Here is a 20003-nt window from a genome sequence, read left to right as displayed (position 1 = left end):
ATTACACCCCCCCAAAAAATTACTCTAAGTTTATTTTATATTAATTTGATATATATTAATTTGTGTTAAATAAAATAAATAATTATCATACTAGTATTGTAAAATCTTCTCTATTGCCTTGTCATCTCTTAATTGACTACCATCTTCTTACTTCAGTCATGTGGCATGTTTCCTAGACGTGTTATCTTCCTGTTCTCTGTCTCCTAGGTGTTTTTTGTTTGTAAATTTTCCTATTAAAATGTGACAATAAGAATTGAAAATATTGTTTTAGATATGACATCAATTATTCTATTCTACTGTGATTTCATCTACCTTACTCAAGATGGTTATCTATTATTATTATTTCCATCCCTCCATCTGTCTATCCCTCTATCTATCCCTCTGTCTGTCTATCTATCTATCTATCTATCTATCTATCTATCTATCTATCTATCTATCTATCTTTCTATCTATCTATCTAACCTATCTATCTTAAGACAAATTAAGGATAATTTTTCCATGGGAGAAAGTTAAGTTCAGTCTTTTATTATGTAATTACTATGTAGTAGTGAAATGTAGAAATGAAATGTAGCAATAGTCTATTTCATACTTTATTACTTTCCCCATTTTTCCTATCATGATAGGCACCAAAATAAAAGCTTTTTTATATGTGATTAAAATTAATCATAAAACAACCAAACTAAAAGGAAATGGGATAAATGTGTATATATGGGAATTGTCTTTCTTTTTAGGAATGTCCAAATGTTTTAAAGGAAACAATGCACATGAAGTTTTAGTTTTGCTATGTGCTCATTTTGACTGTACAAGGCACTGAATACATTATTTAATTAACATGAATTTTTGGAAAGAAGTTGAACATAGTTCCCTATATTTTACTTTTTCCCCTTTTCCACAGAATTCCTGCTTCCTACATGGAAAACATAAGAGCAGAAAGTCTAAAATTGTCTCTAGTGGTTACAACAGTGGAACACAATCAAAAGATGTTAGTTATGGGATGAAGTCCCTATTGGGCTGAATTAATTAAATCTGATTTTTTAAAAAGTAAGATGATTGCTGGAGCCCAATTCATAATAAAATCACATCCTTAAATCTCTCCTCTGTATAAAAGGGGATTATAACCTCTTATGCAGAGATTATATCCAGTATGCTGGATTATATCCATTCCAGGCTGGGTAGTTGATTCAGAACTGAATTACCTAGGCTAATGAAGGGTTTCAATGGCAAATTTCAAAATAGCCTATGACCTAACATTTTATCTCTATCATTGTAATATACTTCTAAAAATACAGTACTATAGTGTTCTAATTTTGGTTTCTTTGTACTCTATTAGTCTATTCTAAATAATGAGTGAAAAAAGGAGTCAATGAATGAATTAAAAATAATTTATTGAGCACAATATATGCAAATGTACATAAAATCATGGGGATACAAACAGAAAAGTAAGATAATCTCTGCTGGAAAAGAGCTCACATCCTAATGAGGGATACGACTCATACAAGTTTCAGTTGCAATTCAAATGGAAAGATCTCATGGTCCTTAGGGTACGGCCCAATAGCAGTTGGCAGTACATCATCCTTCATTTCTATGGTTTGGTAGATATCAAGGGAAGCCAATTCGATATTTGACATTTTTGTCATAAACATCAATTAGTTTGTCAATAAGTATTGAAATTTTTATCCACCTTTGGAGATAGTTTACAAAAGCAGGATGTATCCTGCCTACCAGAAGTTTATGTAGTATTGGGAGGAGACTACATGCACTCAGATAAGAAAATACAGGATATATTCAAATAAAGGCAAAGTGATTGGGGTTGAAATAGAACTTTTGTTGATCTCTGAACATGTTGTAGAGATCTAAGAGAGAGAGGAAGGAGGAAGACCGTTCCAGCCAGGAGAACAGAAATAGAATGTTGTATTCAGGAACCAATAAGGATAATATGTTTGTTTGGAACTTTTGGAGCTCATTATGTTGATGGGACTTGCAGAAAGAGAGGTCAGGTAGCTAGAGCTACTTGCCAGGAGATAGATAAGATCAGGAGAGAGATAGGAGTTAAATGTGTAAAGTTCAGAGTCACATATACAAATTAAAATTGAACTTCTGGGGAGCTAATCTTACTAACAATGAGAATATAGAGTAAAAAGGGAAGAAAGTCCAGGAAAGAGCCCTAGGTCATGTAGAAGTAAAAGTACAGGGAATGAGACATGGATGATGATCCAATAAAGGAGACAAGGAATAAATGACCAATTAGGTAAGAGTAGAACCTGAGAATCAACTCTGACAAATGCTGCAGAGATTTAATTTATTCCTTTGATTACACTCTCTTCCTAGACAAAATGGATTTTCAGTTTTCTGTTTTCTACACTCTATTTCTCTTCTCTTTGCATTTATATGAATCATTCTTTATGTCCAGAAAGGATTCTTTCCTTGTCTCTATCAGAAAAAATCTTATCTTTTCTAAAGCTCAATTCAATTACCACTTCCTTTGTTGTGAAGGTTTCCCTAGGAGCCTTCTTCATTCCCCCAAGATATTAATACTCTCCTTACTTTATACTTATCTCTGTCCCTGTTGGGTCCAGCCAGTGGAATGTTATATCCTTGAGAGAAAGTACTGTTTAAAAAAAATTCCTATCCTCAGCCCTATGTAGAGTACCTTGCACAGAATAGGCTAAATGCTTCTTGAGTAGAATTCTTCTGACTTAAGACATTTCCCACCACTTTCTTTTCTTTAGTTGGACTATGTTGTACATCTACTGCCTTTTCTGCTGTCCTTCACATACATATCTCAGGAGATGTCTCCTCAGATTCTGTACCCCTCAGACTAATATACCCTACGGCATATTAGATTTTTACCAGTTTAATTTCTCCATTCTTTCCAACTTCTGTCTAATTTTCTAGGACAATTTTTCTCACTCATTTTATTTGTTTCCATTTGACAGTATAGAAAGGAACCTAACTGTAGTTGCTCCCAATCATAAGAATAGTACTGTTAATGCTTGAGTATCAAGAAAAATAAAAGTTTTCTGAAGTGAAATTATACATTATACCAGCTGACTTCTGAGGGTCCTTCCAGGTTTAAAGTTAATGATTCAGAAATAAAGGAACAATATTATTGGCTCTGAAATCTTTGAAATACCTGGAAATGAATTTTGGAACCCAAACAAGAAATTTGTTTTTTCTTTTCATCTTCCTCCAATTAAAATTTCAATCACACAAAACTATATGAAAAATTAAAATAATAATCATCTTGTTACATTTTGGCTTCCCTTTATATTTAATTAATTAGAATTGTAATAGCGGTGTTTACTTCCTAAATAATTTTCATTACAAATATATAAGATTTCCCTTGAAAACTGGAGTAATTACCAAATTCTGTTAGAGTGTAATTAAAGTTGTCAAGCCACTCATTGAAAGCTAGGAGGAAAGTCAGATCAACAATCAACAAAGTCAAATGCAGTGATCTAAAGATGAAAAATGAGGCCAGAATATTAATCCTACATGATTGTGTATCAAGAATAGACAGTTCAGAATTATGACTAGAGAGAATCTGATGCACTTTTATTGTGGAGCTAAAGAAAAATGATTTTTCTAAAGTTTGTATAGATTATGCATGACCCTCATTGTTCAGTTGTTTCAGATTCTTCATGACCCTATTTAGAATTTTCTTGACAAAGATAATGAAATGGTTTGCTATTTCCTTCTCCAGCTCACTTTACAGTTGAGGGACTGAGATAAACAGAATTAAGTGACTTGGCCATGCCATACAGCTATTAAGTTTTTTTTTTTAAATCCTTTAACTTTGGTGTATTGTCTCATAGGTGGAAGAGTGGTAAGGGTGGGCAATGGGGGTCAAGTGACTTGCCCAGGGTCACACAGCTGGGAAGTGGCTGAGGCTGGGTTTGAACCTAGGACCTCCTGTCTCTAGGCCTGACTCTCACTCCATTGAGCTACCCAGTTGCCCCAGCTATTAAGTTTTTGAGGGCAGATTTGAACTAAAGTCTTCTTTACTCTAAGTTTGGCATTCTACCCACTACCTCCTGGCTGCCCTGATGACCTTCATTTATTCTCAGAAGGGGCTGGCCTTGTATCAATATCAATCAGACATGTATCAATATTTAGACTAGTTGTTTTTAAAGACATAGTAAAATTTTTTTGGACTATTCATTTCATAATTATGTGGTTGTCTAAATGATACCATTTCAAGAACTGAAAACTACTAAGATATGTACTCCCTAAAGTTGGGAGATTTAAAAAAATCACTGCGAATATGTTTGATGATTACTAAAAGCACAAGGAGAAAAGGGTGCACACATTTATTAACACCTATGCTAAGCATTGTACTAAATGCTTTATAATTATTATCTCATTCAGTCCTCACAACCAGCATGGAAGGTTTACATTCGAGGAAAATGATGCAGACAAAGATTAAGTGACTTGCCAAGTTCACACAGTTAGGCAAGGTCTAAGACTAGATTTGAATTCACTTTTTCTGACTCCAGGTCCAGTGCTTTATTCACTATGCCACCTAGCTACCTGAGAACAAATAAGTACTAATGGGAGTGGATAAGAAATTAGGGAAATAAAGCCAGAAGGGAGTTTATGAAGTGAGCATAAATGATAAAAGAATATGAAGAGGTTTCTAAAATTTCGAAGGAGGTTATTTCGTGTCAACAGGCTATATTGAGGAAATAGTTTACTTGGTGGCAAGGAGAAACTGAGAGAGATAGTTTAAAGATCAATACCCCTGATTAAATAATCATGTGGATATCCTTAAGCTATTAAAGGCTCTCTTTATGTTATCCATTTCTTCACTTTGGTAAATCACTTTTTTAAGCAACCAATGCCAGTGGAGCAAAATGAATATTTCATATTTTCCATTTTGGGGAAAAGAAACAGCTTTTCCACATTTGCAATCTGTGCCCTGATTTTGCCTCTTGAATTTTTGCTTTGATTTGGCAAAATTGTAAAACTTATTCTAAGTAGATTGTTGAAATTGTTTTCCTTTTTTTAAAAAAAAAGCTTAAATTGCATCTTTGTTTAGTCTAATTATTGATAATTATAAGGAATTCTATGTATGTGTAACCCAATGAAAAAAACCAAGTTTTACCACTGCCGTTCCAATATTAATTATTTCTATATTTTGTAATGTTTGCCAATCTGATGGTTATGAGGGAGAACCAAATAGTAGCTTTAATTTTATTTCTTTAGTTTTTAGTAGTTTGGAGCCTTATCATATCATAACTGGCAGCTTACATTTCTTCTTTTGAGAAATCTTGTTCATGTGCTTTCACCATTTTTGATTGGGGAATGATTTATACTTATACATTTGAATCTCTTCCTCTTTTGGAAAAGAGACCTGTACAAGAGGAAATTGTTGCAAAAAAATTCCCCCCATTAATTGTTTTTCTTCTAATTTTAGATTCATTGACTGTCTAAAAACTTAATTTTATTTCATCAAAATTGTCCATTTTACTTTCTTTGATCCTTTCTATCACTTCTTTAGTCCTGAATTCTTCCATTTTTCATAGATCTAGAAAAATTATTCCTTACTCTTTTAATTTGTTTGTGTGTTGACTTTTTATGTCTAGATCATGCATCTATTTGGAGCTTATCGTGTGGCATATGGTGGGAGATGTTAATCTAACTTACTTTCTGCCAGAATACTGTCAAGCAATTTTGATCTAATAGTGAGTCCTTAACACAATAGCTTTGGTCTTGAGGTTATCAATCACTAATTTGGAGTGGATTGTGTCTGTATGTTTTACATCCTACTCTTATTTTTTATCTAGTACCAAATCATTCTGACACTGCTTTGTGTAATATATTTATGATTTGGAATTTCCAAGCCCTCTTCTTTCTAACTTTTCCCCATTATTTTCCTTAATATTCTTGATTTCTTACTCATCAAGTTGAATTTTATTATTTTTTCTAGATCTATAAAGTAATTCTTTGGTAGTTTGAGTGGCATTGCACTGAATATATCAATGACTTTAGGTAGTAGTATCACTTTTATTTTATTCATTTGACCTGTCACAAACAATTTTTCTCCAATTACTTAGGTCCATTTTTTTTTATCATACACCTTCTTTTGTATAATTCCTAAGTGATTTCACTCTCTTAAAATAGTATCTCAAGAATTTTATATATCCCACAGTTATTTTTAATGCAATTTTGCTTTATCTCTTCCTGATCAATTTTGTTGATGTTACATAGGAATGCTGATGATTTATGTAGAATCATTTTACATCTTTGCAACTTTGCCAAAATTGTTTCATTTTTAGTTGGCCTTCTAGAGTTCTCTAAATAAATCCATATCATCCCCAAAAAGCAAAATTTTGTTTCATCTTTACTTATGGTTATATATTACTCCTTTTTTTGTCTTACTACTATAGTTAACATTTTTAGTATTTTAAAAAATTGTGTTGGAAAAATATTTCCCTGCATTTCCATTGTCATGTTTTTATATATACTACTTATCAGGTAAAGTAAAAATGCAATTTTGCATTGTTTTCTAGTATTTAAAAAATAAAAAAATGTGTTTTATTTTATACAGAAGGAATGCGATAGGATCCCTTTTCTTCCTTGTGAATACTTTGTGTAATATTGTAATATATTTTTTATGCTTTTTAGAATTTACTTTTTTAAATGTATTTTTTCCAATCCTTACCTTCTGTCTTAGAATTGATATTAAGTATTCATTCCAAAGCAGGAAAGTGATAAGGGCTAGGCAAGTGGGGTAAAGTGACATGCCTAGGATCACACAGCTAGTATCTGAGTTCAGATTTGAGCACAGAGCTTCCTATCTCCAAGCCTGATCTCTCTATCAACTGAGCCACTTATCTACTTCTGGAATGTACCTTTCAGCCCATCTGATCCTCAGGTTTTTCTTTGGAAATTCATTCATAGGTTCTTCTATTTATTATCCTGAGATTGGGTTGTTTAATTCTTTATTTTTTGTTCTGTTAATTTACACAAAACTAAAATACTGATATTTTCATTCACTGATTTATTAGTTTTATTCATATACAATTTAACAAATACTTTCTAATATAATTTATTTTATTTTTGGTGAAATTTCCTCTTCCATTTTTTATATTGGTGATTTGGTTTTCCTCATTTCTTTTAACTTCAAATAAGCTAATGGCTTATCTGTATATATTTATTTTTAAAAGGAGCTCTGACATTAACTTATTTCAATTTTTAAAATTCAATATTATTAATATTTTTATTTGATTTTAATGATTTCTATTTCTGTTAGAGGTTTATAAAAATTTTTTTAAGGTTGTAAAAATTTCATCCCCAATTGATTAATTTGTTCTCTCTTTTAACTTAGTTGAAAATATTTAGAGATATAAATTTTCCCTTAAGGAGTGATTTGGTTGCATCTCCAGAATTTTTATATGTTTTCTCAATGATGTATTATATTTATTGAAATTATCTACTATTCCTATGTTTTATTCTTTGACTCACCAATTCTTTAAACTTAAATTATTTATTCTTCATTTAACTTTTAATCTTTCCTTCAAATGGTCCTTTATTGAATATAATTTTCTTTTGCGGTAAATAAAGGCTGTGTTTAACATTTCTGCTCTCATACATTTGGTTGTAATATTTTTATGCTATACTATATGGTAAATTTTTGAAAAGGGGCCAAGCACAGCTGGGGCATATACTTTCTCCTTTTGTTTTTATATACATATCTTATTTCTTTTTAATTTTTTGCTTTGATTAATTAGAGCAAATAGGGATCCATTGGGGTCTTCCACTATTATAATTTTATTGTCTTTTTCTCCCTGTTCTTCCTTTATCTTTTCCTTTAAATTTTTAAACATTGTGCCATATATTAAGTATTGAAATTAATTCATTGCGTATTTCAACAAAATGCATTTTCCTTGTTTATCCCTTTTAATCAGATGTATTTTTTCTTTTTAAAAATATGCCCACTGAAATATGTTTATGCCCAAAAATGAATGAAAGGAAAAAAACTACAACAGACAAAAAGTACATATGTTCATTTAATGAATGAGCCTGTTTGACTATATTTGGTTATGGACACATCAGCTCATATCCTTTAATTGTTTCCCTATTGGTTACTTTTCATCATGGAGCTCCAGTAAAATTTCCCTATGATGATTTTTTAAAAAATCATTTATTTGTCAAATGGTTGCTATCAAAAGATTTACTTCTGAGTACACTCTTACAATTATCTATATAAAACTCATTTGATAATAAAAGTGTTGTAAATGATGCTATTGAATTTTTAAACTGTTGCAAATTTGATGTAATTAATTTCAGCAAGAACCACCCATGCTATTTCAAGTTAATCATAAATGTTTTAAAAGTAAGATAAAATTATTTGGGGAACAGATGGAGTTGAGAGCTTGTAAGCCTTTGTGGATATGCCATTTCCAAATTCTACATTGACATATTTTCTCATCATAGAAGAGTTAAACAGTAATGGCATCTCATAAACAGAAATTATTAAAATTAACCAAATTTTATATCTTGATTATCAATGATAATGAAATGGAACATAGGGATCATTTGTATTTGTCTCTACATGGCAATTTGTATATTTATTTTGCAGTGTATATGTATGATATATTCTGACTACACATACAGCCTACAGCAGAATAATGAAACCCTATTGTAATTATAGGTCTGACTATTAAGTTGTGGATATTTTACTTAATTTTATTTTTCATTTAATTTCAAACTCAGAATAGCTTTTTATTAGTATAAAAAAGTAAGTATAGACTTTTATACATAAGATCAAATGTCCTATACAGGGGCAGCTGGGTAGCTCAGTGGATTGAGAGCCAGGCCTAGAGACGGGAGGTCCTAGGTTCAAATCTGGCCTCAGACACTTCCCAGCTGTGTGACCTTGGTCAAGTCACTTGACCCCCATTGCCTACCCTTACCACTCTTCCACCAAGGAACTAATACACAGAAGTTAAGGGTTTAAAAATATATATAAAAAAATGTCCTATACAACAAAATATTTTTCCTTTGTGTATGTAGAGAACATTGATTTGTGTAACATTTTCTCTCCTCCATGAAAAAAATCAGAGCTGGGCTTTCTGTTCAAACTTGCCGGCTCATATCTTCCCCATATCAAGAGGAGAACTATTTCTTTTGTTTTTGCATTTAAAAATAATTCTCACACAATGCACAAAAACATTATCTATCTTAGGTCAATAAAATATTTACAATATGTAAGATTAACTAAAAATTTACCCAGTAAGTTTTTTTCTTGGTAAAGATTGTATGTAATTTTTTTCTTATTTTTAAAAATCTCATGGTTTTAAAGAAAAAAAGATCATTTCACTCCTATACATTAGCATATGAAAGAGCATAGCAAAAGGGAAGGAATCATGAATTGTATTAGAAACTCTGAGCTTAAGTCTTGATCTTGCCATTTATAAGGTATATATATATAATCAATCAATCAATCAATAATTATTTATTGAACATCTACCATTGTCTAGGCTACTGTGCTAGGCTAAAAATTTAATGTTAATGAATGAAACAACATCTATTCACAAGGAGCTTACATTTTAATGGAGGAAGATAACAACTACAATGAGTAAGCCACATGACCTCTGAGATTCAACTTCTTGATCTCCACAAATTGGAATTATCACACTTGTATCACCTACCTTAAAGAATTGTTGTGTTGAAAATACTTTGTAAGGTGACATGAATGTGAGCTCTTCTAATATAAGCAGTCAGGGTAATAGGTAGTCTTGTGTCTACAGAGTGAGAGAATTTGAAAAATTGAGGAGATCTCAATAGCTGGCCAATCTGTACAAGAAAGGAAATAGTACTATAGTATAGTCTGTAATTGTTCATCATCCAGCTTCTTCTTGAGGACCTCTAATGAAAGGGAATCTCCTACTACTCTAAGCACTCTATTCTACTTTTGGATAGGTTTATTTTTCAGAAAATTTTTTTTCCTGACATTGGGCCTAAATTTGCTTCTTCATAACTTCCACTTTGTTCTTCAAAACAGAATAGCCTTTTCTGTTTGGCAGCTCTTCAAATACTTTAAAATATCTTATCCCCTCTGAATCTTATTTTCATGTAATTATGGAATATGAAGTATTTTTTAACAATGTGAAACTCTTATATTTTCCCCTTAGCTATGGTGCTTAGATGCATGTTGAAAAGAATTGTTTTCTTAGAGATATTAGTCTTTATTAACCGGAAAATGCATTATTAATTATTAAGATTAGGCTTAGAAATGGTGAATTAAAATATCTACAACTCAATAAGCTTTGATACTTTGATACAGTTTAATTTTAATAATGAAGACCAAAGCTTTATTTCTACTTGAATTAATGCCAATTTTATTGCTCAAATGTGGATACTTCTTTTATGGTTTTCTGACCTAATCCAGTGTTCCTTCTTTTACACCAAGGGTTCTTAATCTTTGTGTGTGTGTGTGTGTGTGTGTGTGTGTGTGTGTGTGTGTGTGTGTGCGCGCGTGTGTGTTGGACCCCTTTGTCAGTCTAGTGATATGTATGGATATCTCTTCAGAACAATATTTTTCAATGCATAAAGTAAAATTCATTGACTTTCAAGGGAAACCAGTCACATTGAAATACAATTGTGAAAGGATTTTTAAAAAGCTCCTGGAGCTCAGATTAAGAACATCTATACTAAGCTGCTTCCTTCTTATAGTGATATATTTATGAGTAGCATAACCAAATTGTACTTGCAGCAATTTTATTTTTCATTAAGACTGTTAGCTAACCTAACAAATCATATTCCACCCTGACCAAGTAAACCTCTGCTGGCAAGTTTTTATTAAAACAGCTACACTAAACATTTTATTGACATAAATCAGATCATCATTTAATAGATTTTTAAGAGGCAAAATACACTCAGCAACTCACCTATCTTCTGTCTTATTGTGAGATTCATATTGCAGAGAGGGATTCCAGCTGCAATGGGGGGTTCAGGCTACAGCTCAGAATTCCAGAGGGCCCCCTGAGAACTCTGAGAGAGGGGGGCAGTTAAGGTAGTTAATGGAGTTGGAGTCCTGGTTTGAGAATAGGCAGGTCACTCTCTGCTTGCTGGGTCTTGTGTCCTGGGTTGCTCTTGGGGCTTGAGACTTGAATCTGAGCAAAACCATTTTAGTTCCTAGCTACCAAACTGTTTTACCTTGATTTGACATTCAAACTACATCACAGTTTACCTCTGTTTAGTTATTTAGATATAGAGGGAGAACATTTATAGGGATAGAGAACAGATTAGCTATTCAGGTTACCTTTCCCCTTTAGGGGGAGGGGATGCTTGGACATAACAGTTTGAGGGCTTTCCAGACCTTATCAATCCTTATTCCTTCTCCTTTCATTCCCATTCCCACCTTGTTATTAAACCTGTTATCAATTGGGAGCAGTGCCTAGTTACATATTTGGAATATACTCACAACCTCCTCAAGCTGAGTGCCTCCTGCTTTGTAGCTCAGAAGTAAAACCTATCCTCTGTGCCTGTGAGCTTCAAAGACATCAAGTTTCTCCTATTCTCTGCTATTCAATTCTGTGGGGAAATAGTTTAGAGAAAGTTATCATCTTTAGTTCAGTCTTTCCTAGTCTACTGACTGAGCCCAGATAACAGAAGATAACAGATCATCCTCCATATTGTAACTGACTTTCTAACTGCCTGGTGGGAGGGGGGGGGAAGTGAAGGAGCTCTCAGCAAGATCTTGCCCCTCCTTTTTTGTGGGTGTGTGGGTGTGTCCTCTCCTTAGACCAAAGGATCAGAGAGATTTGATCCTACAGACCTCTGTCATCTTAGAGCTTCCCAAATACAACACTACTAAAGATGCAAATAGGAAAGTTTGAAAGATATCTGTGATGATATTTTTCATCAATCTGAAAGTAAGAAGAAATGCTATCCAAAACATGAGTGTAGACAAGAGAGGTGGAGCTGAGGAAAATTCAAACAGAATTGAGGCCATAATTTTCATCTCCTCAAATATTCAAATTACTTTAGCACATTTTATTGGTATTAATCAGTGGTTACTTTGTACTTCTATATAATAGGCAAACACAAACTTGCATTTCTCATGTTTGGTACTAGAAAATTCCTTTTGAATTTATGAAAAATATTATTATCAAATTAGGCTTTTAAAAGTCACAAATATATATGAGTTTCTGTGGATGTATGCCCTCTTCCTTGTTGACAAGAGTTGGAATTAACTTGTCTCCGTTTTATGAAGTTCAATGAGATGTTGTAAAAAACCCATGTTTTAGAATAGAAAATATCATTTTCTTCACATTTTTCTTTCTTTTTGAAAACAGACTCCAGTTTAGACAAATATTTTTCATTAGGTTTAAAGAAATATATATGTTATGGATAGTTAGACACATGAACAAATATTCTAAATTCCATAGATTAATCTTCTGGACTAATGAGCAAAAGAAGATTCTGAAAAGTATTTCACAATACATGTTCCAATATAGAACATTCTTCAATATTAATATCTTGCTTCTTTTTTCCTTTTAGTATCTCTGTTTTTACTGAAAGTCCATGTCAATGATATCATCAGTCGTCAGTACTTGCACCAAGCAGTTGTAGAAGTGTATGTGAACTACACCAAGACAAATTCTACAGTAACTGGAAGCAATGGAGCAGTGTTAATAAAAGTTCCCTATAAATTAGGCGTCAGCTTGACTATCACAGCTTACAAAGATGGCTACTTGCTAACACCATTACCTTGGAAGACCAGAAGAATGCCAAGTAAGCCCTTTAAAAATATTACTGATTGACTTTTCCCTCTTTTACTCTTATCAACTGAAAATAATTCCACAAAGTTAATCAAAATAAGTCAGGACTGAATGCCAGTCTAAAGCAAAATGGGAGTGACTTTTACCCTGTATTATAATTTTATTCAAAGGTTATTTTAAGAACTTAAAAGTAAAACTCATACAAAAATACTTATTGTTATAGACAAGAAAGTGTATATTTAAATAAATTAATCCATTTGGGGCAATAGACGGTAATTTCTACTTATTAACATGGACGATATAAGATATATATGTATGTATGTATTAAAATTTTGTCCTCCTTCAAGGCCTTGTTCATGATTCACTTGCTTCATCAAGTTTTTTCCAAGTCTTCTCATCTATATTGATCTATTTCTACCTTTTCTAAACTCCTTCAATATTTATAGTTTATGTCATTTGATGTAGGGAATTATTATATATTGTTTTTTATTGCTTTGAGTTATTATTATATAATTGATAATCAACCTCAGAGCAAAACAGCCTTGGGTTCAAAATCCATCTCTGATACATATTGGCTATGAGGTGTGGATACTAGTTACTTACTTTCTCAGTTTTCCAGTCACTTTTCTAAGATTCCAAATTACAGAGAAGGAGATGTCTTGCATTGGTTCATTTTCTTCACTGGAGAGTTATAATTATACCTGTGAAATCACAAATATAATTAATCTGCTCATTTTTGAATTGTTTAATGATTATTTCATGAAATTTTTCTTCCTCCAACTAAAGTGTAAGGTTCTTGAAGTAAAAGTCAAATCAATAAGCATTTATTAAGTATTTACCATATGCAAGATATTCTTCTAAGCACTGAATATACAAAGAAAGATGAAAAACAGCACTTGCTTTCAAGGAATTTACATTCTAATGGGAGAGATAACAGGGGAAACTACATATATGCATATAGGAACACAAGGAACATGTCTTATATTCATCTTTTATGCTTCATAGTTCTAGGCACAAGGTACACGGTAATCATATAAATAAATAAAATAAAAATAAAGAAATTATTTACTTGATAGAGTTGTTCTGGCTGCTTAGACAGGCATTAGCAAAATATTCTTTTTCAGGGCTGTGTGCCCTGGGTGGAAAGGGCCCCAAATATTACTCTTTCTGAATACTTTTGGAACAAATCATACCAACTAACTTAAATTTTTACCATATTTTCATCTTAGAAGATTTTGAAATAAAAGCCAAACTACTTAGTTGAAAAAGGATATATTTTCATCTCAGTAGCTATCAGGGCAAGGAACAAATTTTGGATAGTCTTAGAGAGAGAAATTAATTCATTAACAGACTGTACTGGCTATCTACCATTTATCAGATACAGTACCAATTAAATTTAATACTCAAAAGCTATGTAGGACTTTGCATTGACCATAAATATCTTATAGAATGGTTTAGATATGACTAATGAAATTCAAAGAATTAGAAAACAATAGTATATAATTAACTGATAAACTTGTATGTTACAGTCTAAAAATCATTTATGTGATCCCTAAAGAGCAAACATGATGGGATAGTAGATAAAATGCTTAACTTGGAATGAAGAAGAATTCCTGAAATCCCACTTAAGAAACTTTTCTTTCTTTCTTTCTTTCTTTCTTTCTTTCTTTCTTTCTTTCTCTTTCTTTCTTTCTTTTTTTTCTTAAACCCTTACCTTCCTTCTTGTAGTCAATACTGTGTATTGGCTCCAAGGCTGAAGAGTGGTAAGGGTAGGCAATGGGGGGTCAAGTTACTTGCCCAGGGTCACATGGCTGGGAAGTGTCTGAGGTTAGATTTGAACCTAGGACTTCCCATCTCTAGGCCCCTAGCTCTCAATCCACTGAGCTACCCAGCTGCCCCCTTAAGACAGTTTCTAAATATTGTGACCCTGAGCAAGTCACCCAACCTCTCTAGGATGCTGTTTTCTTCAACTGTGAAATAAGGGGATTAGACTTGATGACCTCTAAGGTCCATTCCAGATCTTAATCTATGCTCTAAATCTATAATCATGAATAGGTCAGTCATGACTAATCTCATTTCCACTTTTGACAAGAATATTAGACTTAGTGAAATGCCAGAGACATAATATATCTTTTTAAATTAAAATTAAATTAAAATTTTTAAAGTTTAGAATATTTTCCCATGGTTATATGATTTATGTTCATGTTCATGTCCCCCAAGCCCCCCCCCCCAAGTCGAGGCACAATTCCACTGGGTTTTACATGTATTATTGATCAAGATCTATATCCATATTATTGATAGTTGCACTAAGGTGATCATTTAGAGTTTACATCCCTAATTATATCCCCATAAATCCATGTGTTCAAGGAGTTGTTTTTCTTTTGTGTTTCTTCCTCTGAATGTGGATAGTGTTCTTTCTCATAGGTCCCTCATAGTTGTCCTGGATAATTGCATTGTTGCTAGTAGAGAAGTCCATTACATTCTATTTTACCACAGTGTATCTATCTCTGTTTATAATGTTCTCCTGGTTCTTCTCCTTTTGCTCTACATCAATTCCTAGAGGTCATTCTAGTTCACATGGAATCCCTCCAGTTCATTATTCCTTTGAGCACAATAGTATTCCATCATCATCAGATACCACAATTTGTCCAGCCATTCCCCAATTGAAGGACATTCCCTCATTTTCCAATTTTTTGCCATCACAAAGGGCGTGGCTATAAATATTTTTGTACAAGTCTTTTTCCCTATGATCTCTTTGGGGTATAAACCCAGTAGTGGTATGGCTGTATCAAAGAGCAGACAGTCTTTTATAGCCCTTTGAGCATAGTTCCAGATTGCCATCCAGAATGATTGGATCAATTCACAATTTCACCACCAATGCATTAATGTCCCAATTTTGCCACATCCCCTCCAACATCATAATATAACTTGATTTCAATGTTACACAAAAATTCCTGAGCTTTTCTCATTAGCTTATTAGGTATGTAAATTATAATATAGTTAAAAGGATTCAGATCTGGTTGAATGACTGAACCCAAATAAAGGATTGAAGTTAACTTGGAAGAAGGTCTCTAGGAATTTTATTTGGCCCAGCATATTCATGACTTGGATGACTTAACTTGCTAGACAATTTAGTGAATAGAAGGCTGACCTAGAGTCAGAAAGACCTTTGTTAAAATCCAGCCTCATATATGTATAGCTGTATGATCCAGGACAAGTAATTTAACATCTGCCTCAGTTTCCTCAACTATAAGATGGCTATCTATAATAATAGCACCTACATAAAAGAGATTAATCGACAGATGCTTAAAATCCAGAGAGATATGATACTATTAATGTAAAGTTTGTGAGGTAGGAAAAACAGAATTTTTTTTCTCTTCTGAGTACTTCATTTTGGGAAGAACATTTACAATCTGAATGTTATCTATAGAAGGATTTTCAGAATGGTGAATGCCTTGGGAAGAATCATTGAAAGAACTGACAGGGAAGCATTAGGTGGGGCATAAAAGCCTTCCTCACTCATGAAGGGTTTTTATGTACAAAATTGATTTGGCTTTGCTCTGCCTGGCCCTAGAGGCCATCAAATCCAACCCGATCACGTTACAAATGAAAGATTCTGAGAAATTATTTTGATGATTATTTTATAAGATATTCCAGTATAAACCATTCTTCAAAACTTATATCTGGCAGAGGTTAAGTGAAATACCACAGGTAACATTATTAATTCGTGTCTAAGATGTAGAGTTTGAAACACATCATCATAATTATCCACTACACATAAGAAAGGCTTATTTCAAATTACATGGCATAAGTTCATTTGAATAAGCTTATTTATTATAGATAATATATTACTAAGCTTTATTAGACATCATTATAATATCTATTCTAATTTTTTCTTTCTTTTATTTTCATCTTTTTTTCTCCATCCGTCATATTTTGCATTCTCATTTTTCTGGCTTTCTTATCTTACAGTTAGGCTGTTAAACACTCTTCAGAGCTGTTGGAACAGAACTATATTTGTTGCAGCTTTCTCACACTTAATAAAATATTCTAAATGTGTTACATTTCACAGTATATTCATCAGTGACACTTTCACTGTTCCCTCAAAGTCAAGCTAATATATGGTTATTTGAAGATACTGTTTTAGTTACTGGAAAATCATCTGGTAAGTACAACCTTCTAGATCTATTTTATAAAGATTATTATATAATTAAATTTTTTCATTAATGAACCAGATTAATTAGATCTAGGAAAAATATAATAGCATAGATAGAGCCAGTACTAAATATATTCAGTGATATTTGCTTATTTGAAAAAAAAATCTATATTTTCATGATAGTCTACGTTTTATTTTTTAAATTGGTCTCATTCCCATGGTGGCAAATGCTCAGGATTAAGGGATCAAGCAAAATGACTTATGTATACAAGACAGCCACACATCAAAGTCTAGTGGGAAAGTAAGGAGCTTCCCAAAATTATTTTCATAATTCTTTTGTATGTCAAATACTATTTTTTGTCAAATGGCTATTTTCCCCTAAGTAAACTGTCTCCTTCCTGCTTTGAGTAGAGGCAGTTCCTGACTTTAAAACTATGTTACTTAAGAATGTCTTATACTACCAAATCATTCTGTTGTCTTAGTATTGAACTAGGTGGAAGTTCCCTCTCCACTGTTTCTAGAAGTGTATGAGACCCTCCTTATTGATGAGAGTGATGTTTATGACTTTCTTTTCTTTCTTCCTTCACTCTCTCTTGTACAAAAGATCATCAGGATTCCATGCCCATGTTGTAGCTTATGCAGGAGAAGCAGCCTTTTCTTTCACTGATGAAGCTTAGTTGGAAAAAGATGGGACTACACTAATAAAATATCTGTTCCTAAAATTCACAGCATATTCTGAATGGATTTACATGTATGAACAATATGATAAATGGTACTTATATCCTACAGCAAAGTTAAGCAGTGGTCCATCTATTTATGGCTTTTGTAAAGTTTCTTAAAAACCCCTAAACTTGATATGAAACACTATTTCCAAGGCAGACTTCGTTCTGAGTTCCAAACAACTGATTAGTTTTAAATAGAATTTTGGAATTTTTATAAACTATCATTGGTGATCTAGGCATTATTAAGAAATGCACCAATATCTAATTTCCAAAAATTCACATATATTAATACTATTTATTTAGCTGTCTATCTAGAATCCTTAAAGGTCTGTGTTTTTATTTTATGAGATAAACTGAGAAAGTTACATATTCATGTTTCTTAATCTAGTTATTTGAGTATGAAAATTATTATTTTTTAATCAAGAGAGAGAAGTCGACATGATAAATATACAGATCTTTAGTACAAATGTAAATCTATATTAGCCATATTGGTAGGGCTAAAAGTTTTAGGGTCTTTTCAATTTTTTCACTACCCTTTAATATAATTGCACATTTTAGTGCTTTCTGGAATAAATGAAGATAATTTGTAATTTGAGAGTAGTTGGGTAAGGAATTGGAATTTTATCAGTATTGAAAACTCATAGTCAGAGACTTTCATATTGACTTTTGTAGTTATAGCTTCTTTGAATCTCAGGCACTTTATTATAAAAGCTTTATTCTTTTTTTGGAAGCTATATGATACAATGAAGAGAGGGCTAGCATAGGAATTAGGAAGACCTAGTTTCAAGGCTTGTCTTTGTCACACTAGCTGTATAACCATGACCAAGTCACTTAATTTCTCTGTGTCCTAGGCAACTAGCTAAAACTATAAGTAACAGAGAAGTCACTTGTTTTCCATGGTTAAGGGAGATCCCCAAATTGTGAGTTCTAGTTCATTGATAAAAAAAAAATCACAAGTCCAGGCCCCCAAGCCCCTCTAAACTCACAAAAATATATTTATCTGCCCTGTCTATCTATCCTATCTATCTGTCTATCTGTCTGTCTATCTATCTATCTATCTATCTATCTATCTATCTATCTATCTATCTATCTACTTGTAGATAGCTTGTTGATAGGTAATAATTTGAAGGATATGATGTCAGAGAAGCAGTGTGCAGTAGTGGAGAGAGGATGAATCTTGGAGTCAAAAGACCTGGATTCAAGTCTTTCCTTCACATATACTAGCTCTGGGACCATGGATAAGCTACTTTATCTCTTCAGTGCTTCTGGACAATTCTCTGAAGTTAAATGTAAGCTACAAATTGACAACATGCATGGGAAAGAGTTTGTTTCCATTTTGTGAGTTCTCAACACTGATGAAATTCCAACCTCTAGCCCAACCAATCCCAAACTTTATTACCTTAATTTATTCTAGAAGCACTAATATGTGCAGTTAGATTGACTTAAGAATTTGGAAACAATATTAAATTATTTCTTTATATTCCCTTTTAGAAGGCATGTGTTATTGCCTTCCTAACTTTACAAGTTAAAAAGGAAATTTTGGGAAATAAAAGTTGATTTACAGAATGAACCCTAATTCATTTCATTGTGTTACATTTATTTCTAACTCAGTAATTTGTTTCCTTAATTTTACTGTTTGCTAAATAAAAACATTATTTTTCAGATGCCAAATCTCAACCAAGCGTACAGTTTCCAAAGGCTTTAATTAAACTTCCCAGCAGCCATCATATTAGTAATGTTACTGGCTATCTTACAGTGCTACAACAGTTTCTGAAAGTAGACAACTTACTTTACACAACAGGAATTCTTCTAAATAAATCAGGTATTTGTTATTCTTTTGGTCTTGCAATTGGATTTAAATGTCTTATTAAGGACTTTACCAGATCACATGAAATTGTTAATAAATTTAAATATGGAGTGTTTAGGTAAGTATGTCAGGTATCTTCCAATTTAGGTACTAAAGTCCTTCCAGATTTGAGGGCTGTTGAGCTGTGGATAGAATGGGACAAGTTAAATGAGAACTGGCAGCATTCCAGAAGGCAAAGGATCTAGGATTGCAGCCAGGTATAGATAGCCTATTTAGCAAAACATAGTATAATCCTTCAAGGAAAAAATATAGATATATTTCATGAAATAGAAGACTTTTGGACATTCCTGATGAAAAGACCAAAGTGGAATAGAAAAGTTGACATTAAAACACAAGACTTAAGAGATGCATAGAAAGATAAATAGGAAAAAGAAATCATGAAAGGACTAAATATATTTAAATTGTTTACATCCTAATATGGGAAGACAATACTTGTAACTCCTAAGAACTGTATCTCCTTAGGCTAGTTAGAAGTCTACCTGGATAGAGGGAATGAATATCCATCAAATATGTTGGCTTGAATCCCC

The 20003-nt window shown here is 32.5% G+C and overlaps 1 protein-coding gene across 1 annotated transcript in view; it reads left to right on the top strand.

Moving 5' to 3' along the window:
• The window catches only part of FAM171B (family with sequence similarity 171 member B), an 84050-nt gene that overhangs the window by 51144 nt on the left and 12903 nt on the right, over positions 1 to 20003 (top strand). Inside the window, exons 2-4 of the mRNA XM_044666460.1 lie at positions 12511 to 12744; positions 16804 to 16896; positions 19273 to 19431. Coding sequence (XP_044522395.1) covers positions 12511 to 12744; positions 16804 to 16896; positions 19273 to 19431 — 486 coding nt within the window. The remainder of the gene's footprint in view (positions 1 to 12510; positions 12745 to 16803; positions 16897 to 19272; positions 19432 to 20003) is intronic.

Source organism: Gracilinanus agilis, chromosome 3 (genome assembly GCF_016433145.1).
Source record: "Gracilinanus agilis isolate LMUSP501 chromosome 3, AgileGrace, whole genome shotgun sequence".
Taxonomy (NCBI): domain Eukaryota; kingdom Metazoa; phylum Chordata; class Mammalia; order Didelphimorphia; family Didelphidae; genus Gracilinanus; species Gracilinanus agilis.
The sequence above is the reverse complement of the archived record's forward strand: the minus strand, read 5'-3'. Positions and strand labels throughout refer to the sequence as shown.